General features: G+C 38.7%; 1 protein-coding gene across 1 annotated transcript in view; it reads left to right on the forward strand.

Moving 5' to 3' along the window:
• LOC125746446 (ras-GEF domain-containing family member 1B-like) overlaps positions 1 to 27048 on the forward strand; it is a 59825-nt gene that overhangs the window by 622 nt on the left and 32155 nt on the right. The window contains exon 2 of the mRNA XM_049020416.1: positions 14661 to 14708. Within this exon, the coding sequence (XP_048876373.1) occupies positions 14661 to 14708 (48 nt within the window). The remainder of the gene's footprint in view (positions 1 to 14660; positions 14709 to 27048) is intronic.

The raw sequence follows: 27048 nt of genomic DNA on the forward strand, positions 1-27048 counted from the left end.
TGCTTATTGACCATGCCAGTAACACATTAAAACATATATATAGTTTTCTTTCAGTTGAAATGTTTAATTTCAATATTTTAATAATTCTCAATATTTTGAAGATCACTTTGCAATCAGTTGCATTTACACTTATAGAACTAAATGCATGAAATGGATCAATGCAAAATGCTTAAATTATGATAACTGTTTCTGGTACCATCCTTCTATTTTTCAACTGCTTGCGTTGCGCAGGGTCCTAAAATATTTGAGGTGTTGATTTGTTAGGTGTAGAGCCCTTTCAATACTGGTCAACTTGCTGGTTCTACAGTTTCCGTCTTTGTTCATATCATATCGGACACACACATGGGATTGATCTATAGGAAAATCCCAATCTTTCTACCAAAAAGGACTTTTTAAAACTAAATAATAAATACACATACCAGTGATTTACTGTTTAGTGTCAGTCAGAATAAGCTGACCTTGATTTAGTTTTGTAAATCCTTTCATCAGCAAATTGGTTACCAGATAAGCTGTCACGCCATTATGGCATTATCTGACAGAGTGCGAGAGAGAGAGAGAGAGAGTGCGAGAGAGAGAGAGAGAGAGAGAGTGCGAGAGAGAGAGAGAGAGAGAGAGAGGCTAAATGAGGTATCAGCCAGTGGATGTCAGACATGAGACACCTCCTTTCTGTCAATGTAACCTGTAGGCCCATGAAATTTGCTAGCTCAACCTGCCACCTTGCAGGTCCAGATAAGACAAGCATCGGTATGAGCAGTTTCCAGTTGGTCTTGTGAGATTCACTCGTACCCTGGTGTGCGTATTTCAGTATTGCAGCTGAAATGCTGAGGTTCTTTTTCAGCAGGAGTGTTGTGATGCCAGCATAAAGGCCAGGAAGAACAGAAGCAGGTGGATATACTATAGGCATTTGAAGTAAATGCAGATAGAACAAGTTAGGATGATTGCAAATGCCCCTAAGTAACAGGGGTCCTATAAAATTTGGAACATTATTGGATTGGTCTAGATTGTGGGTCCAATAAGATACTTTCATAGGACCTAAAGTCTCTACCAATGCCCCTGAAATAACCTGAAATAACTTTATGTTGTCATTTTGTCATTATTTTGGTTTCACCCATTGAGCCTTTGGCCTTCTGTCATAGCAGAAAGCTGTCTTGATGCTCTGTGTTTACCTTTTTTCATTCTGAAATTGAGTTACTACATATACTCATCCATTCATTCATCTTCTAACTGCTTTTGGAGCAGACACAAGTCTGTGTTACTCTAGTAGGCTTCAACAAACTGTCCAAATTATTGTCATGCCAATGTATATCTGCAATCTGTAGGTACAGACCTGTTGGCAGACATTTTTCCAGACTGTCCAGAATCTGAAATCTGTAGATTAGTGTTCTGTAAAAAATGGATAACCTCCATTCTAATAAGGTAGAGCAGTCATGAACCACATAGGGATCAAAAGACAGAACCCTTAATCTGAAGCTAAATTTATTTATTTTTTAATCCGTAGCTATATTTATTAGGCCAAGCAAAGACATTGTAACTCCAGTCTGTATAAAGTCATTCGGCACTTTGAATCACTGTAAAATAAAGCATTCCTCCAATGTGGACGACAACCTGTGTCTATTTCTTAAATTCGCCTTATGCACCCTTATTTGTTCCAATACCGTGTAAAAATTTTATCTACCAGATTTTTTATCTACTTAGTACAGACGCTCCTCTACTTATGAATGAGATACATTATGAGCGGCCATTTGTAACTTGAAATGTTCGTAAGTCGTCATTCAACATCATTTTAAGGGTATACACAAGTACAAAGAACTAGGATGCTGGGAGTACGCACACTACACTGCTGCGCGGCGAGAGTAGCGGCCAGAAGTCGTACTAGGCGGAACTGGAGCGCTGAAAAAAAAAATCATGTTGCGGACAGGAAACGGCAGTGCCCCAGTGACAACATGCATGTCCAAGCCCCCCCCATGGCTCCCCTAAATTCTGCTGCTGTTGGCTGTTGGGTCTGTAATAAATGTGTTATTATTACTATTATTATTATTTACATTTACTGGGAACAGGTGAACCACAATTGAAAGCAAGTAATTGATGGACTCTTAATATGTGTGTGCTGGGTGATGCGAGTCACTTCAGTCAGTGAAAATTGAAGTTAACGACAAAAAAATTATCCAGCAGGTGGGACAAAGACAGTCTAAACAAGAAATCAGAGTGAGTTACATATTTGTAAAAAGTAAAAGCTTTACTTCTTATTGGGTACTTGGGATATTAATATATTGCTAGATGTTTCTATTTTTGTCCAGCCCCTGTAAGTATGGTAAAGACAGGAAGACTACAGTAGGTGTAACATAAACACATTTGACAGATGTCTGCATTGGCTGGGAAAATTGTTGATATCAGAAACAAATATACATGGCATACAATCTAATATCAGCATTTTTATCCTTTCTTACTTCTCCGACAGGCATAGTTTTGTGTAGTATATTGAGAAGTGGTGTTTTATTCTTCATATGCTTGACTTTGTTAATAGGAAAACAGGTTAAGCATGCTGCTTCAGTATTTGGGATGACTACACCATTCAAATTTGTGACACACTGCGGCAGTGCTGTACTGTTTTATCAGCTAGGCTGGTTATTTTTTGTTTCAGTTCCTTGGTCAGGAATTGACATTTATTCCCTTCTACTTATAGGGGTCCATTAACCAGTGAATCACACTGTCTATAAATCATTTATAAACAGGCTGAGTGTCATTCTGTCCTCAATACATTTTTCTAAGAGTTATTATGACTCAATGCCTGCTGCCAAACAAAACTACACTATGAATTCATCTGACTGGTTTACATGTAGAGATGTTCTTTTCATAGTGTATCCATACATATAGTACAGATTTTCATTAAAGCATTCCAGATATCAGTAAATTTGTGAAAATGGTATATATTACTGACATTTTTTTTACTGTATGAAAGGACTTTTTTTAGGACTCTTAGTATTCTTTGATTACATGAATCCATCCACCCATCTTCCAACCACTTGCCTTGTTCTGGAGTAGACATAATTTGACAATAAACCCCACATACTGGACCACAGCACTTCTAAATCAAGTGTACCCATTGTTTCAGAAAAACATGTAATGAATGTGTAATCAAAGCACCCTCATCAGGCACCCTTACTGCTAACTAAACTGATTCTGCCTTCAAGGCAAAATATGGCCTTACTGTGGGTGGCAGTGTGGCCTCACATCTTCAGGGTTGGAGCTTCAAATCCCACCTCCACTCCATGTATGTGGGATTTGTTTTTCTCTCTGTGTTGCACAGGTTTCCTCCTGCAATCTGAAGACCTACAGTTAGGTTCAATTGTGTCTTTCAGTTGCCCAAAGAGTATTTATGTGGATACCATAGGATGACCTGGCATCCTATCCAGTATGTACCCTGTACACTGGCATCCTGTCCAGTATGTACACTGGCATCCTGTCCAGTATGTACCCTGTACCCTGGCATCCTGTCCAGTATGCACCCTGTACACTGGCATCCTGTCCAGTATGTACCCTGGCATCCTGTCCAGTATGTACCCTGTACACTGGCATCCTGTCCAGTATGTACCCTGGCATCCTGTCCAGTATGTACCCTGTACACTGGCATCCTGTCCAGTATGTACCCTGGCATCCTGTCCAGTATGTACCCTGTACACTGGCATCCTGTCCAGTATGTACCCTGTACACTGGCATCCTGTCCAGTATGTACCCTGTACACTGGCATCCTGTCCAGTATGTACCCTGTACCCTGGCATCCTGTCCAGTATGTACCCTGTACCCTGGCAGTGATCCCTGTACTACCTGCTAGACTCAAGTTCCCTATGGTGACCCTGCCCAGAGCAAGATGTCAGAAGAATGAATTTCCTTGCAGCCTACCACATGAAAAACACTAATATCTCTGTTATCATGTCAAAAGTTGTATTTTCTGTATATGCCTCCTTCAAAGTTTTATGGCCATCTGCCTTGCTAGAGATTTGCACAGCAGGACCTCCAGTCTCCCCAGTGGTGCTGTAGGACTCAGCTCCAGATGCAGGGATGCCATCACTGTATGACATGGTGTTCATGCTTTTAAGTGACTATAAATCCATCATATACTCATTTTGATTGGTGGATGATGTTTGAAGAGGAGAAATGTGTGTTCTGCTCCTGTATTGTTTCACACAGTATCGTTACAGCAGGGCTTGATGGGAAGGATGAGAGGATCCAAATGGTGGCTCCAACAAACAAACTGTCTTTATTACACTCGACCCCCTGCCCTCATTAAACCAAAGGAGCACAAGGGCTCAAAACAAAACAGGATAAACTAAGGCAGAGGGCAACACAGGAACAACATAGACAAGTAGCAAACACAACAAGGGGCAGGTGTGGGCTGTTGCAAACAAGAGACTAGACTAGGGGCTATGAGGAGCAGGCAGGGGCACTGAACAGATGCAGAAGGTACAAACAAAAAGGAAAACTAAGCTAAACATACAAACAGGGAACATGGAGCAAAAACAAAGAACTATCTGAAATACATGGTACAGGAAGAAAACATGAAAACGCAGAATAACATAAATATTAATTTAACTAGTTGCCTCTAGTCTGACACAAACCCACAGAAAGAGGACAGTCAGCACAGCACGCAACCACTTAGCCCATTAAGCCAGACAGCAGCCAGCAGAACAGGCAAACACTAAGAGTTAAGGACACAGGATGGTCAGCGACATCTGCTGGCTAAAAAAGGAACTTGCCTACAGAAGGGGCAGGACAAGGACTGATCCTGACACCTCTATTTGCTTGTCTTCTTACAGCTGGTCTTCTTTCACCATTGATTCTTTATCTGGGAAAATACAGTCTTTTCACCAGTTTGTCTACACACATTGGCACACTATGGGCAATTAAGGTAACTGCATGTCTTTGGACTACAGGAGGAAACCTACTCCCAACACAGGGAGAACACACACACACACACACACACACACGCACACAACAGGGACAGGATCCCCTGACACCAGAACTCTTAATCCTGGTGGTGTGAGGTGACAATGGCCATATCAACCACCTTTTTTAATATAAAAAACAGATATAACGTGTGTAACTTTTGTAGTGTAGAAGTAAAAGTGATCAAATTGGCAAAGAACAAAGCAGTTTATAGTGAGAAAAGAAATAGCGGTGTGATATGCAATGTAACCGATTTGCCTCTGCTCTCACATTTGATGAACAGTACTAGGATTATATATTGCATAGTTGACAGCCAAAAAGCTTTTAAGCTTTGGCCTACAATACTATACATCCACTATAAATAGCAAATAGAATAATTAAAGACAAATCAAAAGGATTCACAGGTGAGAACAAGCAGATATTAAAATGCTGAAGGGGGTCACTGATGTTTTCTTCATGAGACCACCATCACTTTTCCTCCACAAAGATTTTTATGTTCTCCCGCACCTGCTTATTGTTCATTTTAAACTTATCACAGATCTTCATGCACCTTGTGGATTTTGGCAATCTCACACATTTTAACAGAATTATGACCAGGAAAAAAATTATCACACAGACTACCATTATTAAATAGAGCCCAGAAATAGTTCATATTTGACAATCTGCAATTTATGAGCAAAATATGCAACAACTGAGAGGTAAATTCTGTGCATGTTATTGAATCAGAACTGAAGGTGCACACCACATTGGTCTTCCATAAATTAAGCCTATACATAATATATACAGATAAACATTTTAGATCATACATATGTATATGACTTGTATTTAGTAAATCAAATAGTGAACACTTCAAATAGAAACTGGATTGCCAACAGAGAATTGCATTTATTTAGCAGATGCTTTTGTCCAAAACACACAAAAATTAATCAGGGAAAATGGTCAGGCAGCATCCTTGGAGCTATTGGGCTTAAAGGTCTCACTAAAGGGTTCAACGGTGGCATTTGAACGTATGGCATTTGAAACGATGAACTTCCGATCACAGGCAGAGAATCGTAATTCATAGAGCAATACACTGTCCAACTTTAAGATTAATTAGTATTTAAGTAAAACTACATCATATACCATTCATTCAGAGAGAATCAGAAAAATGTTCTCATTCATAATATTTCTGCTCATTGGGTCTCAAATTAAATAGGCTTGACATAGCTAATTATAAAATTTAGATTTTACAAAACATTATACTAAACAAACCACCACAAAGAAATCACACAAAAACCCCATATGTACATGGCTCACACAAACAACAACCATCTCCCACTACACCATCTGACCCTCTGTAATGGCCTAACAAACTAATTAGTCCAATTAGGGTCAGCTGGGTTTCATTAACAGTGGCCTCTGTGGGAGCCAGGCTGGTGATCAGTTGCTATGGGAACACCAATGAGTGCCCATATTCAGGATGTCTAATTGTCTAATGCCTGCTAGGTCACAAGCAACCTTTCTAAATTGTTTGTGAAAGATGTTTATTCTTATTGATAAAAGATAAATATTTATTAATTTCCATACATGGTAGTATATTTCTTCTGTCTTTCAAGCTATTTTTTGTTCCACTCTGAGAATATATAGTACTAAGTATAATTGCACTTTGGCTTATGATAGCTCAATGGGTAACATTGCTGCCAAACACATCCAGGGTTTGGGGTTCAGGTGTTATTACTGCTTTATATGTAGGTGGAGGAGTATGTACTGTAATGGACAAGCCTTCCACGCAGGGTGTTCCCCTGTGCTTCCTGGCATAGGCTCAAGGCTTTCCACAACCTATCCATCCATTCATTTATTTACTTTCTGAAACTGTTTGTCCTATTCAGGGTGATGGGGTGTCTGGAGCCTATGGGAACAAGGCAGGATGGGGTGCAAACTCATTACAAGGCATACTCACACATGCACACCTACGGGCAATTTGGTAACTCAAATTAGCCTCAGCATGTTTCGGTACTGTGGGGGAAACCGGAGTACCTGTGGCCTGTACTACGAAGCGGGGTTACTGGCTTATCAGGGTAATTTGTCGGATTTAAGCTACCCCAGTTTAAATGGACTTCATATTCGTTCACTTACATATTGCCCAGACTACCTTAAATCCGACAAGTTACTCCAATAAGCCAGTAACCCCACTTCGTAATACAGGCCACTGGAGGAAACCTCACAACAACAAAGGGACAACATGCATACTCCAAACAAATTAAACCTGTGGCCTGTTAAATTAAATTAATTAAAACTGTGGAGACTTGAACCCAGGTCCTAGAGGTGTGAGGCAACAGTGCTGACCCCTGTACTACCCACATCTACTGCGTAGGTTGTTTTCACACACCTGCTTTAATGCATTTGTCTCCATTTTAGCCGTTATTCACATTATAGTAAAAGGCCTGGAGGTAAAGAAGTAAAACATAAATATTGCAATGAGAGAAGTGCTAAACATGTCAAAATTTTCTGAAATTTTAGACTCTTCAAAATAGTCCCCTTCTACTTTGATGATACCATTGCAGACTGGCATTCCTTCAACTAGCTTCCAGATGTAGTCACATTAAATGCTTCTCCAGCAGACCTGAAGGGGTTTCCATAAGTTCTGGGCACAAATTGGCAATGTTGCTCTTACTTTTCGATCCAGCTCATCTGAGACCAGCTCTGTAGGGGTTAGGTTGGGGCTTTGTGGGGCCAGGTCATCTGTGGCAACACTCCATCTCTTTCTTTGTTCACAGGATTATATTACTATATAACCTTGAGGTGTGCTTAGGATTGCTATCTTATTGAAAATCAAATGGTTTTCAGTATGTGTGCTCAGACTTTTGACCGCTACTGTATATGCTGGATTTTGTAATCTAATTTATTGTTTATTTAATTGGATTTTAATTAGGAGACGTGCGAAAGGTCTTCTACTGACTTACACATGTATATAACAGCAACACCTAGACTTGGTCACCAAGACCAGTCAAGCATATATCAAAATATAAATTGGTGAACATTGAATCAACACACACGATCCCCAGGAAGAGGTTTGGGAAGATTAAATAAAATTTTCACTATGGAGAACTGTGGTAATACACCACAATGTTATTCTTATTTATCACATTCTGCTCAGCTCAATGTCTAGGAAGCCTTTCATCAACAAACAGCACATAGCATGTTGTGTCAGAGAATGTCACAGAAAATACTTTTAACAAACTAAATGCCACACTTAAGCAATTAAACCCTGGAAAACTATTTAAAAATTTATGATTGCGCATCTGGAAAAATCAAAATTCCCTGTGGGTATAGAAGACCATCATAAAAAATATTTAATGCCTCCAAGGCAGGATTTTCTTGTGATTTTATATGCAACTCTGGGTTAATAGAGTGAGACTAGATATAATTCTAGTGTTTCCCAGCATTGCTGTGGGGACTGTATACCAATGCTTGACTGATTTTTCCCATGCTCCATAAATGAAGCCAAGAGATTGACAAAGTCAGAGGAAATTAATTCTTTTGTCTTACAATCAGCAGATGAATTTCTACTGGAAGTGCAAAAAAACCAACCATGTTGGGCTCATATCTGCCACAATGTTAGCGTTCCAACTGAAGTCATGTAAGGTAGAAAATTTATTTTCTCTTGGATGGTTCTGCTGCATATTAGCAGTGTTCAAGGACTTGGGCTATTTTGACAGGTTTTCTTTCTTCTTTCCTGAGGAGAAAAATATTATTGTACTCGCAGAATACATTTGCATGAAATTGACTCCAAGAAGAAAAGTCGAGGGAACAACAAAGAAAACCAAAAGGATTTAACTATATGGTTGCCTGTAGGCAATTCATTACAAGCATCTCAATGGATGGATAACGAATGTGGCCATTCAAAGATCATGTGATTAAAACATTTTGAAAAAAAAACAATTTTCATCATTTGCAAAATCAGACAAAAATAGATAACAATAATTAAATGTACAAAAAATAAATAAATAATGAAATGATTTATCCTCTACTTATCTAGTATTGTATTGTGGGGGCACCAAGCTTATCCATGGGCATCCGGGAAGATTCACAGACACACTCTATGACTGATTTTCGAATGTCCAGTCACCAAACTACATGTCTTTGGTCTGCTGGAGGAGACCCACACAACATGGAGAGAAAAAGCAAACTCCACACATCCATTTTTCCACCCCAAAATGGAGGTTTGGGGCGGCAGTCTCTCTTAGTCCCACCAAAATTACTGGTCTTATTATCTCATATTATTTTAGAAAATTACTGTATTTATTTCAGTAATTTTCAAATCCATCGCATTTTGTTTATTTAAAAAAAAAATTCTGGTAATACTGCATTTACAGAAATAATATCTCATTCTTCTTACAATTAAAGTTAACATTTTCTCAGAAACATAATCAACCATTATGTTCTTGCATTGTAAAAAAAAAATAAAAAACAGCTCAGAGTGGACAGCCTGGAGTATCTCTGGAGTATCTGAACTGCATGTATCCAAAAGATCCAAAGGAGAAAACATAATACAGTAATATATGTACAATATATTATACTGTACCTGCCAAATGTTCCACGAAAGTAGCACTGCAACTGCAAGAGAATAAGTGTGTTCTGTGTATTTTGGCAGTGTTGTAAAACTGTGTCTTGATGCTGGCAAAAAATATTACAGTAATTACATCATTAGCTATACATACTCATCTATGAATGAGCTGAGGAGAAGCCTATGACTATCTGCTCTTTCATCTAATGCCGTCTCCTTTCATTCAACACGGTAGTTTTGCCTCAATGAATGGCTGGGTGTGAAAAGAAATTTACATCAGATGAGAGTAAAAATGGCAGTATTTCCCATAGGGGCTCCCTATGATGATCCGTGGTGCTGGCAGATTGATCAGCGATTTACCCCTTAACATGTTTTTTTTTCCTCTTCTGAACATAATGTATGATCATGAGGGGGTCGTAAAACAATGAAAATATGTTGTTTGCACTTGTAACCACCCCCTCCGCAAAGTGCTTAGCGGAATACTGCACGTGGACCAGTATGGAAAACCATTTCAGCATTTATTCTGATATCCATGTTATCAAGCTCGCTTTGCTGTACTAGTTCGGACTTTGGCCGTACTAGTAAGACATCCTGGGACCAGTGGTGTGAAGCCCTAGCTGGTTAGCACAGATCTAAAATGCATCAAACTAAAACTATGAAAGACATAACGTGATATAGTAAAACAATTAATAACTGGTATTGCATGTTAGCATTACTTTAAGTACAACGTGCCAACTGACAACTTTACCTGTTACTTGCCAGAATAGTCGCCTATATAACGTTTATAAAGCAGTGATATGCAAGCGGAGGTACGTTAGCCAAATGGCAGCAGGCAGAACACGGCGTTACACTGGAGTTAAACTTACTGCAGTATTTACAGGCACTTTTAACAGCAACACTGCTGGTCATTAAGTCTTAAATTGAAATGACTCTTTCTGCAGTAAAATTGAACAGTAACATTGTGTCAGGGTCAACTCCCATACATCCCTGCCCATCATGTCTCTTCCCTGCTTGGCCAGCAGGTGTTGCTGGCCATCCAGTTCTCTTCTCTGTCTTCCTGCTAGTCCCTAATGTATTTTCCATGTTTCCCAGCCCACTGCATAATGCAGTGGGTTGCACATGTAGTGCAGACTGTTAACTCTATGGACAGGGGTTCAAGACTGGCAGATGCCAGCCTTATCTGTTATTTTGTATTTATTGGTTTTTCTGTTTCCCCAGTGTTTATTACTTTCTATTTGTTTGTCTGTTATCGGTTTGCCCTTCTTGTGTTCTGTTGTTGTTTTCGTTTTGTACTTTATTGTTCCGTGTTGATTTGCTTTGCATTACTACTAGTGTCTAGTATCTCTCTTAGTTTTGATGTCTGAAAAGCTCTCTAGTTCTGTTAATTAGCCCCACCTGTTGCTCGTTGTCCTGTGGTTTCATTGATTGGTTGTTTGGGTATGGTTCTCACTTGTCCTGCTTCATTTCTTGTTAGCCTTATGCGTATTTAATTACCTGCTCCTGCTCTGTTCTCCAGTCAGTCATTGCATGTTTGTCAGTGAAGGTTAGTCTGTGTTACTCTGACCAATTGCTTTGTCCTGCTCCCTTCTTGTATTATTCTGTGGTGCTTTAAGTTAATTCTTGTTTCCCCCATTTGCCTTTTGACTCCTTTTTCTCCCTTTTATTTTGTGCTTTCCCTAGTGTGTCACCTTTTTCCTTCCTGTGCCATGCCCCAGGTCTGTAACAACACTGGAATTTTGATGCATTATTATTTTTTATACTTTCTCCCATTCATCTGTCTCTGCTTATTGATGTTAAGGAGTGCAAAATGGGGGGGGTTAACAATGTAATTTCAAACCAAGTCAGATGCAGCACTAAGAGATTACCAAGACACTGTTTCAATAGTAAGGATGTAGTATTGTGATGCTCTTGTCTTATCCTATCCTACCCCACCTCACTCCATCCTCATCCAACACAGTATCTCTACTAATCCTCCTTCCCCCGGTCGTATCCCATCAGTCCATGAATTCTTCAGAGGAGCTGCTGCTCCCTGGCCTCTTTCAGGTTGCAGAGGGTCGGAGCCATTGAGGTCATCCGGGTTTCACCTGCTTGAGGCTAACTGGGGCCACTTTCCCCGTGGCTCCCGCTTCCTTCCTCTCCTTGAGTGAGCACTTTGGCTACAGTAATTTCCTTGTTTCATTCTGGGATAAGTGATTGAAATCAATCTGTTTTTCAGAGTGGCCAATATATTTTAAGACAAGGAAAGATTATTGATATAGCACATTTTTATACTGTCAATTCAACTGTTATCTCTTAATAAAGAGCTTTACCTTTGGCATGTAACCCACTCTTGGTGTATGACAGGGCTTGTCTGTATCATCTGTCCCCTTGACCACATCTTTCTCCACCTCCCTCCTGCTGTGCTCTTCCAGGGCCTCTTGTCTTTTTCTAAAACACTGTCAGTTTCTGTATTTATCTCAACTTCGATGTTAATTAAACTAACCAAAATTTAAATTTCCTTGGTCTTCCCTTTTTTTTGATGTTGAGACTTCAAAATACAGCCACTCGTCAAGATGTTCGAAAGAAGTACAAGAACAGAAGTACATCTGACTCAAAATTAAACAAGCTATTGTCATGGAAGCTCACTCATATTACAATGACAATAAGGTCCTATGCAGGTCACTGTGGACTTACGAGTGCGATCGAGTTCGACTGACTACTGTAAGTTGATTTGGTCTTAAGTCGACCCTTTAGTTTATATGCAAAAAACTCATATGCACTGTCCAAAGTACCCATTAATGAAAATGAGGTGGCGGTGATTTTACTGGGGAACAAGTAACAACCGCAGCAAAAACAACCCAAATCTAAGCTTCTTTTATATACCTTCAGTTTGTAAAAATCAAGGCAAAGAAACTGAAGAGCTACAGGAAAGGCAACAAAAACGGACGGTACTATCGGGAAATGGCACGTTGCGTGTTCTGAGCATTTAATTATGGTCAGTATTTTAAATGTATTTTAAATCCGTATTTACTTTTGAGTGTTTTGTAATTTGTATTTTGCTGGATGGATGCAATTTGTAAGAAAATCCTTTGAGAGGTTATATTTTATGTATTTTAAATATTTAAAATATGATTTTAAGAATCTTCATTACCAGACTTAGGCTATATCTAAAAGTCTATCACCATCACTGACAGTAATCCAGGGAAAGAAGCTGCTTGGGTGATTGGTGCAAATTGCCTTAACTGAAAGTATGTTGCTCACTCAATATCAGTATTGTACAGAAAACAAAGTAATTAGAAAACTACAGTGGTGTTCTTGAACTTGTGAATTAACTTGCTAACCTGCTATAGCTAGTAGCATTCTGGTTAGTTTCAACAGGCATGTTCAGACGGTGGCATCTTGTGCTTTGTCATACAGTATATGGAAGCCTTCGTTAGTGATAAATCAGGCTAGCTACTTTTGTTGCTAAAGACAAAATTAAAATTGTATCAGCTAAATGTAGGGTTTTTATAGGCACTGACTCAGTGTAAAAGGGAGAACCAACTGGTGAACTTGATGTTGCATATTACAGTATACAGTATGCGTCATACTCACTGGTTATGTTTTTATTTTTCAGTGTATATGTGTCTGAGTTTGTGCAAGTTTTGAGTTTGTGCACGTTCAACACCCCACTATAAGACAAAGACAAGTGGGAAATTCATGTATTATGATAATTAAAAGCATTATTGTACCTCATTGTGTGTGCGTGTGTGTGTATTTAGACTTTATGGTTATTTCCTTTATGTGATTATTTCCTTCAAATGTTATGAAGAAATGGCTCAGCCACTTTTACCTGAGCAAAATACGGCTTTTATGGTGCTGAACACTTGCTATAAATTTTGTTTATATGAAACTTTCTTTAACATTGAAAAGAAACATCACATTTTCTGCATCTAACCAATGTATAACATCTTTGACATTCCCTGGTAAAATGGCGTACAAATTGCGACATAATTCACATGTAGCTTAATACAACCCATTGGCTATTCTGTGAGTGCTTCGTGATGGAATCGTGTTCTAGCTGTGACCCTGCTTTGGATAAGAGTAAACAGTGAAATTCAGATTTAAAAAATATATATAGCAACATATAACATATACACTAATAATATACTAATATATAAATATATAAAGTATACACAAATATTCCATGCACATTTTATGTTGGTTGAATTCTGTGTGTGTGAATGGTGTATGTGCTCTGTGATGGGTTGGTGCCTTGTCCTGGGTTGTTCCCTCCCTTGTGCCCATAGCCTCTGGAATAGGCTCTGGACGCCAATTACCCTACACAGGACACGTGGGTATAGAAAATGGACTGATGGAATTATAGCAGTCCAAATGTCCAGGCATTGCTTTGCTTTCACTATACTATATTGCATACCTCATAATAATAGACCTTGTGTAATTAAAAGAGAGTAAAATCTAGTAACAGATTGTACAATGCATTTAGCATCTAGACACAATACGCTCATGCATATGAAGTTTATTCGGCGCAAAGCTTGTTTAAGCAAACAGCCTTATCCTCGAAACAGCATAACTTATAGTTGCAACTGAGTAAATGTAACATACAGATAGGGGCAAGAGGCTGAGTTACTGTTTGGCTAAGGTTTAAAATAGTTAAGATACATGATTTAAGTTTGAATGTGGTGTGATTGTTGGTGCCAGGTGTGGTGGTACCAGTGTTTTCACAATAGCCAGCTTCCTGAGTTTTTCACACACCACAATGTTTACAGTTGTCTTTCTTTGCTATAATGCAACAATGGAAAAAGAAACATCTACTCAATGGTAGTTCGTTGGAAGAAAACACCTTGTTAATGAGGGAGGTAAGAGGAGAATGAGCAGAGCTAACATGCCTCTAGGCCCGTTGTTCAGAATAGTTTCTCTGAATGTGTCTCATCTGCCTTTTATGCACTTAGGGATAAATGTTGGTCCTATCTGTTGCCAGCTAGGTGTACCTGATGGAGCTGCCACCGAGTATGTAGTGCTTAAGGCTATTCATTCACTGTCCTTGTATTTTAAGTCATTTACAGCACTCAATTATGCATTTAACCAGAGGAGTTTAATAGGCTTAATAGGCTGCTAGATTGAGGAAGTATAAAAGGTGAAATTTTTATTCACTGTTGTGTAAAAATGTTTCCTCTCTCTTCCTCCACAGTGCAAAAGCCAGAATTATATCGGGTTGAAGCATGTTTCTAAACACAGGGTGTGTAAAGTCAATCTTTCTATTTCCTGTTCTCTAATTCCCCCAGGAATCTGCTTAAAACAACAGATCACCTTACTTTTTCTGTTCGTAACATAACAAATAAATGTGTGTGTGGTTTCAGGTGTTTATTTTTCTATGTGAGAAAACTTTAAGGCCTTTACAAATGAGATAGTCTGAGCAACAAATGAACACAAATTATATACGGCCGTTGAGGCAAATCTCACCTGAGGAGTTTGATGTGGTTTACGAGTCGAAATGAGACGCTGCTGGGTGATGGTCAGCAGCTCCGGTTTCCCTGATGAATAGCATTCAGCGGGTATTAGGAGCAGGGTCACCTGGAGCACAATTTTTGAATTGCTATTGTTGTCGCTCTTGTGTTGCAATAAACACAACACTGGCACGTTCACCCCAATGTCCCAGAAAATGTCACTGATAAAATCTTGTTGAGATAGACCCTTTACAAAGAATTGTGGTAGCTTAGCTGCTACAGAGGAACCCTCTAAGCCTGTATATTTACTCTGCCATTTTGCTTTATTTACTTTTTCCATGAAAATCATGCCTTTTTGCATTGATAAATGAAGTCGGTTACATAACTTAAGACATGAAGCTGCAAACAATTGACAAACTTGAGTGCTGAATTGTAGCTGTGTTTCAGTCCTAACCCGGACATTGTGCCCTTACTTTAATTGTTTCTCTTTCCTTTCTCCTGTGAATGATTTCCTTTTGTATGTTTATCCTATATTATATAGTTTACCCTTCATTGTTCAGCTATATAGTTTTATTAGTAGCTTATTTTTAAGAAATTTTCAGCGGACCTGTGTACTTCCCCTTTCCTTTTAATGACAAATCATATTGGTGTACATATATACTTAATCCATAGGCAGTGCATCTACAATCATATTAAGTCATTACAAGGATGTACAAGACTGAATCAAAGCATACCTTCAAAATGACAGTACAAAGCTATTTAAAGTTTAGCTATATAGATCATTACTGGCCCCTATTGCTATCCTGTCAATTTTAATACAGCAATTCTGCTCCATGCAGAGTTAATGTGCCAGTGATCTGCAGGGCAAGCAGTTAAAATGGCTAAACACTGATGAATGCAGAATCACACTACTGCAATATTCACTATAGTTACACCTTCAGGGTGCAACATTCCAGAAAAGGGGCCATATTAGGACATTTCGGACAAGAAGCTTTATTTTTAACCTCAGAATAATATAGGTAAATCTGAGTAAAGACAGGATTGCATATTTATTGGTTCTGTTTTTCAGATAGCAAAAGCAGATGTTTACAACTGTTAAGTTAAAGGATGCCATAGCGTTTCATAGTTTCTATATATATATATTATATTTGGTTGGGGGTTAGACGCTGTTATAATGCAGTTTCCTTTGAGTATTAATCTGATCTCTTCAGTTCATTCAGTTAATTATAACCTTACATGTTAAGTCGACAATAGCACACTGTTCTGTAAAGCTTTGTAATTCAGTGTATTTTTCTAAAATATTTCCGATTCAGTGCAAGTAAGGGTTGCTTCACAATGTAGATTTATTTCAACATCTCCAACATTATTCTTTACAGCACATCATTTTCAACAATATCAGAATCTATATTCTGTTCAAATAAGTGTTCACAGATATCCAAACCTCAAAAATGAAATAAAATAATAAATAATAATATGAAATATTAAATAATAAAAAAATTATGAAAAGTGTTGCACTTTCTAATAATACTATCATCTCTTTTTCCGCCTCAAGGAAACAGTTCAATCACAACTTAGATTTCACAAATATGAGAACATGAGTTAAAGGGCAAATCTCCAGCACTACTCTTTACAACTTCAGAATGTCCTTTTCTGCAATATCAAATATCAAGCAAATTAGTGTTCACAGATATCTAATCCTTATGAATAAAGAATAAAAAAGTATTGCACTGTTCTCTGCAAGTTCGTTATTCACAGTATAACATAACTTTCTAATGATGCCATTTTCTTTTTTTCCTCTGCATAAGAGTAGTTTCAAAGGCACATGGCCAACCCTAAAACATTAATGAACGCCTGTATAGTGCACTGGTCTCTGCATCTTTGTTTATTACAGTATCATTGTACAAAGGCATGAGAATTTCTTTCTCAGTGCACATGAGCATGAATGATTCAAGTTTCTTCTGGGTCAAAGTGCCCTTGAGTCTGTGTTTTATGAATTTCACAGTTGAGAAACTTCTCTCACAGGCTACCTGTGTGATGGACAGTGTTAATAGCAACTTGCAGGCCAGTCCAGTCACATGGTAGGCGTCAGTTAGCAGATTGTACTGAGAGAGGATGAGATGAACACAAATGACAGTTTTTACAGGAGGAACTAATTTTGCTCTTTAGTTCAACATCCTGCTGCCCCATGGAAGGACCCTCCCCGCTTCCTTGCGGATTTCCACTAGCTGTCCTGACAAAGGTTCCCAGTTATGTGGCGTCGCATCATACTATTATTTAAATTATATAATGTTATGTTTTATGCCACAACGCCACACAATTCATTGACTTGATAATTACTGAACTTGAATGGTGGTTTGCAGGCAAAGTTCAATATCTTGCCTTACCCATTTCATCGTCCTCATCTGACGTTACAAACTGCGAGCTCGTTTTAGTGGAAAAAGTTGGCAATTTTTTGCACATTTAGCTGCGTCTGTTTACAGAGCTTTCTTCTTTTTAATTCAAGCCTTCTCCGCATCAGTCTTGCTCTTTCTACTTTCCTTTTTTTCAAACACCACTGACTGAGTGCATTGACGTGTTACATCAGGGTGCATCTGCGAAAAAAAAACCCGAAAAAACAAGAACTGCCAATGGAGGCGGAGGCAGCTCAGGGACAGCGGTAGCAGCGTACGCGATCAACCCAATGCCGTGACTGAACACCGGCCTGAAAAACAAAGAGAACACCGGCCCACCGGGAATTATCCCAGTCCTCCCGATTAGCCACTCTGGGCCTGATATAAATTTTTTATATACTGTGTGTGGATTATGTTTATATTACATTGTGGGGACCATTAATGGTTCCCACAGTGTGATTAAAATCCTATTATTCTGAAATGGTGGGGACCATTTGCCAGGTCCCCATAAAGATCTGTGAAAGCAATAAAAAATACCAAAAGTCTCATATTTTGTTTGGTTACTTATGGCTAAGGTTAGGGCTGGGTAGGGGTTAAGGTCATCATGTTGGGTTTAGAGTTTTATCCATAGAAATGAATGGAGAGTCCCCACAGACTTTGTATTATTACAAACCTGTGTAAATGTGTGTGTGTGTGTGTGTGTGTGTTTGTATTCCCAGGGCTGGGGAAATGTCCTTCTTACTTACCAGGTTATTGATTGATTTGATCCCTAAGGTAACAGCGTAAGGGAGCGTTTGTATGCACAGCCATGTACAGCAGCAGTGGGCTTTTCCCTTTCAAAATCTGCCAGCATTATACTTGTAGGGTAGAATGTCATCGTGACTTACTTTTGTTCTCTTCAGAAAGGTAAAGGAACATGAAAATATGCAACATAACAAGGAACAACATTTGGCTTACAAAGATGATTATCATTTTTCACTTCTTCATTATCATTTTCTTTCATTAAAATTTTTTTTGCAATTAAAAGTGCATATTTTATTATCTACCTATTATACACATATGTACCACAGAATGCTTAACTTATTAAATTACGCACATAATGTAATTTTTCCCAATGTACGACCAAGTTTTATAGTACCTGCTATATGTTAGATGTCAAAATCATATTATTAGTAATAACTCATTGAATGACAATAACTAATTACAGTACATTGACATAGCAGTATTGCAATTTCCCACTCTTTAATGCAGTTTTTATAGGAGTCATAACTAGTTAATTAGTTAAAAAAAATTGCATGCATTGTTTATTGCTGTGTTCTACATTTTCCATGACATTTGTGACCCCAAATGACGTTCCATAGCAAACTGTGATTGCCTTTGATGTTACGTACAGCCATTGTGGGGGTTTTCAAAGTGCTTGTATTGGATGAGCTATGGCATTATTGTCTTGCAAACTAAGATGTGATTTTCTGTGATGGGTGCTTGCAGGTGATTTAAAGTCTGAAATGTATCAAATCTCCAGGGTACAAAAATTCCAGGTCTGATCAGTCATTTGAGACACTGCAGGTGAGTTACGCAGATATTAAAATGTCTAGGTGGTTTTGGGTTCAACCTTTATTTGCACACACTCAGTTAGGATCAGAATCGAAGCCATATCCCTGGAGAATACATGTACGCTAAATAGTTTTTCCGCTATGCAAATCACTACAGCTGTGACCCAGTGCTTAACTATATAAATAATGTAACATGTCGAGCAATCAGCTGATCTCCTTTCACAAATGAGAGGAAAAATGTGTTGAAATACCAAATCACACCTGGATCCTGGGCTACCTGGCTAGCTGAGTAAATGCAGACTGTCTCTTCCATGCTATAATTCCTATTCATATCTGACTTCTTAATGGAGTGCAGAGTGACTTCTTAATGGGTTCGTGGGCCAACAGTATGATTTCCATGATGTGAACCAGCATTTATATTGAAAACTGGAGCTGATTATAATTAGCTATATTTAGCCCAAACAAGTCTTTTAATGGAAAATAGAATACTGGTAGCAATCGGTTTTCTAGTTGAAGATGCTAGGTTTACTGGCTGCTGTTTTACTTATTATTACATAACAGCTTCAGCTTTCAAGACTCAATATAATAACATAAATTAATAATATAAACTTATTAATATCAAATGTATTTTTTGGGAAGCATACACTGACTTTGATTAATATTATAGCTCAGATTTTGTATAATTAGAATATCTTATGTGCTTTTTTGCCTAATTAAAAATTGTTTGGTAATGAAAAGGTTAAGGAGAGATGATAGTGCTTGGAAATACATTCTAGTTTTATGTTTTTGGAGTAATTCATTTGTGATATAAGTTGTATAATTTAATGTTCATCAGGTTATCACTTTTACGTTCTGCTGAAATATGAATCATTATTAAAATTTACAAGAGTGTGAATTAAATATTGCTTTTTATTGGAAAAACAAGATTGCGTAAACTGCCACAGTACCCTGGCATAGCCAGGACCTAATATTATGGAAGCCGTACATAATTACTACTATTTTTACATACAAAACATTAACCAGGTTTTTGCAACAGGCTTGTAACGACAAACATCTGCAATGGGTGGATCCATTATTTACTATGGGTGGCTCCTTTGGCTCCCTTGCGGTCCCTCGGGAGTCTCCGGGTGTGGGAAAAGACATTTTGTTCCGTGCAGGGGAAACTGGCGAGGTGTAAAGAGGAAGGAAGCCATCACTGCACAAACTGCACCACAGCACAAAATGTCTCCATGGAAGTGCTGACTGTGTTTGTGGTTACATCAACGGGCAATATCCTTTCTGACAGGGGAAGCGTCCACTGCCTTAACTGATCTAACAGCGGGATCAACAGACACACAGTGCAGTGTCCGTTTTCTTAAAGAGCTCCACCTGCCCTGAGTGGCTGGTATCTTAGACCTGGTTTTCTTTATTTTTTGTTTTGCAAGTATTCAGTAAACCAGTGGCTTCTGTTTCTGTTCCCACTGTCTGGATTTCTATCTGCCACACCCACAGCCGACTGGCTTATTACCCTATTGCTTTTTCTGAGTAAAGTGCAAATACTGAACCACTGGTAACATAGCACAGGCACACAGGTTCCTTATTTATGCCGTGGCCAGACTAAGAATAAATCAATATAAATCGACTGTGAGTTCCGCTGTGAGTTTGTACCTGCTTGCGATCTCCTGAATGTTTTTTTTTTTTGTATATTAGTTAATTTTTTCAAATCAACCCACATTTTTCAGTCCAAGACCCCAACCAATCAATGAGCTATTACTTCCCTGCTGTGTCTTGCAAGACTGATCCCTCAAGAAGAAAACAAAGTTAAAGCTTGACTGCGTTAACAATGTCAATGGAAACTGGTGAGCTGTTGGCTATTAGCCTCGCTGCACTTTGAGAGTAATGGCCAAACTGACTGGGGACTGAATTTTCCAGCTTGCCAGCTGGCAGGGAACTTAAACTAATTATCTCACTCCAATAATGAAATCTACAGATATAAAGATTGTCCATCCAGCATGAAACTATAAAAGACTGATGGTTTTCTCACAGTCACAGTGGCTTTAGTTAATTTGATTTTAATGTTGTGAGGATTGTTGATATTAAGCAGAAATACTGCCATCCCGTCATGCCTTTGCACCGCAGAAGCTCAGCACATGTCAATGAACTAGTATCACATGATTCTATGTGCTTAATCCATGGCCTGATAATCATAACTGGGTGGGGGGAGGGGGTGGCACCTTTATAGATTTCTCCTTCTTTGACCTCTAATGACCAAAAGCTCTGTAATGTAAAAATAGGGCCATCTTGTCCATTGTGGATACTGGTCTCTAAATCATTCAATAATGAATGGTACAGTGTGCAGTCATTTTCAGGATAGATTTTGGAACCAAAGTTGCTTGTCAGCAGATTTGCTAGTACTGCCCTGGTCCTCGATCCATTTCACAGGACTGATATTCATCAGGCAGTAAACAGATTAGGCAGGCAGCACATCATGCTGCAGACAAACCACTGAGCTGTGGTAACACCATTACTGTCACCTTTCAGCTTTTGCATCTCACTAAGGGTGTTTTCTAGACTGCAAACCTCTACTGATTTCCTTCATAATAAAATATTCAAATTATCCATCCATCCATCCATCTTCTGTACCTGCATATAACTCGAGCCTCAAGTCTCTTGCAGAACACAATATAAGGAAATTGATCATTATGAAAGCTTGCAGTGGTGTTTCTGTGTTTGTTTTAGCTTTTGGGTGTCCAGAAAGCTGTCTTACAGACTGCCCTGCCTAAGGACTTTCAACTCAATCCTCCCTTTTTTTCAAAATGAATAAATAAATGCATTAAGGCTCACGTTAAGTTGAGAGATTTTTCAGTTACCAATTCATGCCGTGTTTGGGGGAATATTGTCTTTTTCATTTGTGGGGTTTGGTGGACACAGCCTCCACGAGACGGGCCTGCATTATGCAATGCTGCTTACATAAATCCAGATGCTCTCACATCTGTTCCAACCTCATTATGACTCATATGTAAATTATTCTGCAAAGCAGTTCAAAACTCTATTTTTGATTCACACAACTTACAATATGTACTTGTTGTGAGCCTTATTGCTGATATACTGAGATTTTTTTACCACAGGTTAACATGTCTGATTGTATAAAACAAATGATGTAGGTTTAGCCCCGTATGTCAAATGATTTTAGATGAAGGACTTTTTATGTTACTTAACGAAGCATGTTTCTCTTGGTTAATGTTTAAGATTAGTTGAAGATTTCTGTTTAAATTGAAATGTAGATAAATATATCCAGTTATTTTGAGGAAAAACTAAAAATAAGGATGTGGATTTAGTAAAATGCATAGTATGTAATGGTTAGATTTTGGTTGTCCAACAATAACATGTAAAAAGCAGATGGAAAGTATAATATAGGAATTATTAGTATAGACGGATTGCTAAAAACAAATAAGTTATGACTATGATATTTAGAATATTATTTTAAATACTTCATGACAGAATTATTATAAATATTCTCAAACATCATTGCCAAATACTGGGTGTTTACAAGCAATTGGTTTACAAGCAATCCCCACTGTTTTTAAAACATGGACACACCAATCATTAAATCTGATATTCATATATTTGTATCTATTTTTAAATTATATGCGAATGTTTAATGCACACAGATGTCCCAGGCAGTGCCTTTCACAACACTGCATGTCAACTGAGGACAGCAGACCAAGCGTGATAAGGTCTGCGTGGGTGCCCTAAACTGTAAAACTTCCCAAATTGTCCCTTGACCTAAATGCTCAACGACACATCAGTCTGAATTAATCAAGAATGCTAGTCCCCTCTGCTCTATGAGAGACACACCCCACAGTAGCTGTTGCTCCACTTTGGAAGGACCCATCCTGTGACAGATTTGCTCGGAGGCTGGTGTGTACCAAATGAGGCCTGCTCTGAGAATTCACTCAGGACAGCCACAGACAAATCGGGTTTACTGACATTGCCGCTGGTGGCATAAAGCAAAAATGTCCACTTTACATTTAACCTAAAGAAAGAGCCTTTGATTCCCAGGGATATTGTATAATTAACAACATGATATATTTCATTCTACCAATTAAAGGAAATTAAAATATAAGAAGAAATGAGAGGGAAAATATACTCCCACAGTTCGGGGCCGGATGTGGATGATTATTCAAAACTTGTGATTATGTGTGTTTGTCTGCGTGTGTGTGAGAGAGAGATTAATTTAACACAAACTCCACAGAATATTATGCATGTTCTAGCACATTATGTCAAATATGACTATGAACTCCAGGACATAAAGTCACAAGTCACTTTCCATAATGAATCTGTGTAAAAAAATGACCCTAGTTACAATAACATTACACCTGTCATACAATAACATTATACATTTTTAATATATTTTTTATATATTATATTTCACCAAAACTAGACATTTGAATCGTTAATTGTCCTAATGTTATATTCCAAATATGGTACACAGCTCGCATTGTGAAATCAGCCATGTAACTGGCTTTATAATGTTAATAAAGGCCCATAAATAACAACCTTCATATTTTATTGTTGAGTACTTTTCAAACCCTCTTCTCTCATAAACACATATTGAGGACCACAGAGAACATGTAGCCTATCCCAGGAAGCACCAGGAGAAATCAAAAGACACAAGAGAGGATGCTGGGCCATCACAGGTCACGCATTTACGCATCATGGGCAACTGAGAGACACCTATGCACCTGAACAATGCATGTGATAAAAATGTAACTAAGTCAAAGTGGTGGAATGAATATTTCATCTAGGCTTGGAAATGCTGGCTAACTATTGCTATGTAAAATATGCTCTTACATTCTTGGAAAGTTTTCCACAACACACTTTGTAAAAGGGTCATAAGGCAGCAGAAGGACTGAGATACACAAAGTCATGACAGAAGAACTGAGGAACAGAAGGCCAGAATTAGTTAAGTTCTCGCCGAATGAGCTTAATGGGCCGAATGGCCTCCTCTCATTTGTAAATTTCTTATGTTCTTATGTTCTAACAACAGATAAGTTGAAATACACAGAATTACTACAGAAGGACCAAGATACTCAGATACATGACAGAAGGAATAAGGCACAAAGAGTGCCAACTGAAGGACTAAGGTTCACAGAGTTATGACAGAAGGACAGTGATACACAGAGTCACGACATGAGGACTGAGGCAGAGAAAGTCATGAGACAGAAGGATTGAGGCACATAGACTCACTACAGAAGGATTGAAGCACACAGACTCACTACAGAAGGATTGAAGCACATAGATTCACTACAGAAGGATTGAAGCACATAGACTCACTACAGAAGGATTGAAGCACATAGACTCACTACAGAAGGACTGAAGCACATAGACTCACTACAGAAGGATTGAGGCACATAGACTCACTACAGAAGGATTGAGGCACATAGACTCACTACAGAAGGATTGAGGCACATAGACTCACTACAGAAGGATTGAGGCACATAGACTCACTACAGAAGGATTGAGGCACATAGATTCACTACAGAAGGATTGAAGCACATAGACTCACTACAGAAGGATTGAAGCACATAGACTCACTACAGAAGGACTGAAGCACATAGACTCACTACAGAAGGATTGAGGCACATAGACTCACTACAGAAGGATTGAGGCACATAGACTCACTACAGAAGGATTGAGGCACATAGACTCACTACAGAAGGATTGAGGCACATAGACTCACTACAGAAGGATTGAGGCACATAGACTCACTACAGAAGGATTGAGGCACATAGACTCATTACAGAAGGATTGAGGCACATAGACTCACTACAGAAGGATTGAGGCACACAGATTGGGGCACACAGGGTCCAGTAGCTTTGAGATATACAAAGTCACAGAAGGACTGAGGCAGACAGAGTAACGGCACGGAAGGATTCAGGCCACACAGAGTCATGACATCAGGAGGGGAGTGATGGGAGGCAAGTGGAGTGATGTGATGACCCAGTGTGATATGTGTGTGATTGGTCCAGGTGCACATTACATTGTTGGACCCAAATTTCCCCACAGTGTGATATAAACCTGTTATTTTGACGTTGTGAGGACCATTTTTTTTGGTCCCCACAAAGGGAAACTCAGTTTTATAAAAAATCTCTGACTGCAATCAAAAAACTAGAAATGCCAAAAGACTTGTATTTTGTTTGGTTTAAGCTCGGTAGGGGTTAAGGTTGTCATTGCTGGGTTTAGGATTTTGCCCATAGAAATGAATGGACGGTCCCCACAAAGATGTGTGTGTGTCTGTGTATGTGTGTATACACACACACACACACACACACACACACACACACACACACACATATACTGTAAGAGTATCATTGTGTTATCCTGCAATAAACACAGCGGGTTCTCTGCATCATAATAAATAATTTCCTAAAGAGTTCCTCCAGTAGGAGTTTCCTCTACAGAAATAAATAGAATCTCTTTTTTAACTTCATACATCAAGAATTCCCTCCATAGAAAATTGTGTTGAATTGCATTTTCCAAAAGTTTCCACCGGCAAAAGTTTTCTCAAAAAGGAACGCGCCTCATGAGCAGCTTCCTCCATAAGGAGTGTGGGAGCTCAGCCCACTCCAAGCTGGATTTATCAGATGCTCTACCCATAGTCATTCAGTGTTTCATTAGTCATTGCCTCCTCAGCAAGCAGCAGGTGGCTGAATCATTGATGTGACAACATTCAGGTCTTTTACCTGAATCAGAACAGTGGTGAAGTGCCTGTTGTGTAACTGTAGGCATTTGGCATTGTGCTTGTCCCGGTAACTGGAGTACACTTCATTGTGTAACTCTTTGCAGTAGGCCACCTTGGGCTTTCCCTTAGCTTGAGGGTGGTGAGAGGGTGACAGTCAGGTTCGCTGTCCTTCCTAGGGAAATGGGTTTATGAAATATGTACCATATAGAGAGGGTCAGGGTTGAACTCATCTGGTAAAGTGCTTCTGGGTGGCTAGTTTTTGTCTTCTTACATGAAAATCCTTTTTGATTCTGTCATGTGGAAGAAATCTAAACAATTCAATATGTGCACACACTGCTGCATTTTCATAGCCACTTTGTTTGCAATAGTCCTAGATAAGACATAATATATTCAGGTGCTAAATTATACATGCATTGCCAACCATGATGGCAACCAAACTGATTTTTTTTTTTAAATGTCAATATCTCAGACTATGGACTATAAAAATGTTTATGTCAAATATCAATCTGCAGTAATAGCCATTATATAATATAGGGAATTATGTGTAGTTTTATTTTACTCAAGAGGACCAGCTATTTTTTTTTACAATTAAATGTGGTTAAAATGTTTAAGTGCCAAAACATTATTTCCATGCCTTGCTTTGTCCACTGAGGATCCTCATGAGCACAGGTGAGTCAGGAAGTCCTGTTCCGAGGGGTGAGTTTGATGTCGTGCCTCTTTAGGAGAACAAGACTTTATGCTCATGTCTTTTTTTAGGTTTGGTTTTGTAATCCAGTTCTCCTGGTGCTTGTGTCTTGCTCTCTGTTTCCTGGCCCCACAAGCCATCAGCACTTGAACCTTCTTCCTGGACTCCTCATTCTGGAGTTGTTTCAATCAGCAACTCTGAATCATGGTGATTGTCTGTTTTCCATGGTGTTCTGCCCAGTGGACTTAGGGACCATTGGACAGAAATCTTGGCATTGTGGGTGGGCTGGTGTGTCACTGTTTATCCACATCCTTCAGATCCAGTAAGTCATATTTACCATCCAGCGGCATCACTTAACTAGCTACTTGTTTCACTTACACAATTAAGTTTATTTAATTGCTTAGCTATTTAGGAAATTCCTACTTTCTAAGGATATTCTATGGCTTTTGCCAAATAGCATTTCAATTTTTTTCCAGTTGATTTGTAGTTTTTGGTTGATGTGCGATTCTAGAAAAAAAAATGTATGCTGTCATACAAAACAATCAAGGCTTATAATTAACATATGTTTTCTCATGCGAAAATATTGCAATTGCATTTATCTAGCATTCACTATTATAACTCCTCGAATTCCTGTCAGTCCCCTCTGGAAGGTCTCATACTGCAAATGCTTGTAAGTGGTAGCAGGGGCGCTGCTAAGGATTTTGGGCCCCATGAAAAGAATCTTGACAGGGCCCCCAACACAGTTTATTGGGGGCTTCTCTGGGCCCCCTCTCAGTCATG

This window comes from Brienomyrus brachyistius, chromosome 7, assembly GCF_023856365.1.
Source record: "Brienomyrus brachyistius isolate T26 chromosome 7, BBRACH_0.4, whole genome shotgun sequence".
Classification (NCBI taxonomy): domain Eukaryota; kingdom Metazoa; phylum Chordata; class Actinopteri; order Osteoglossiformes; family Mormyridae; genus Brienomyrus; species Brienomyrus brachyistius.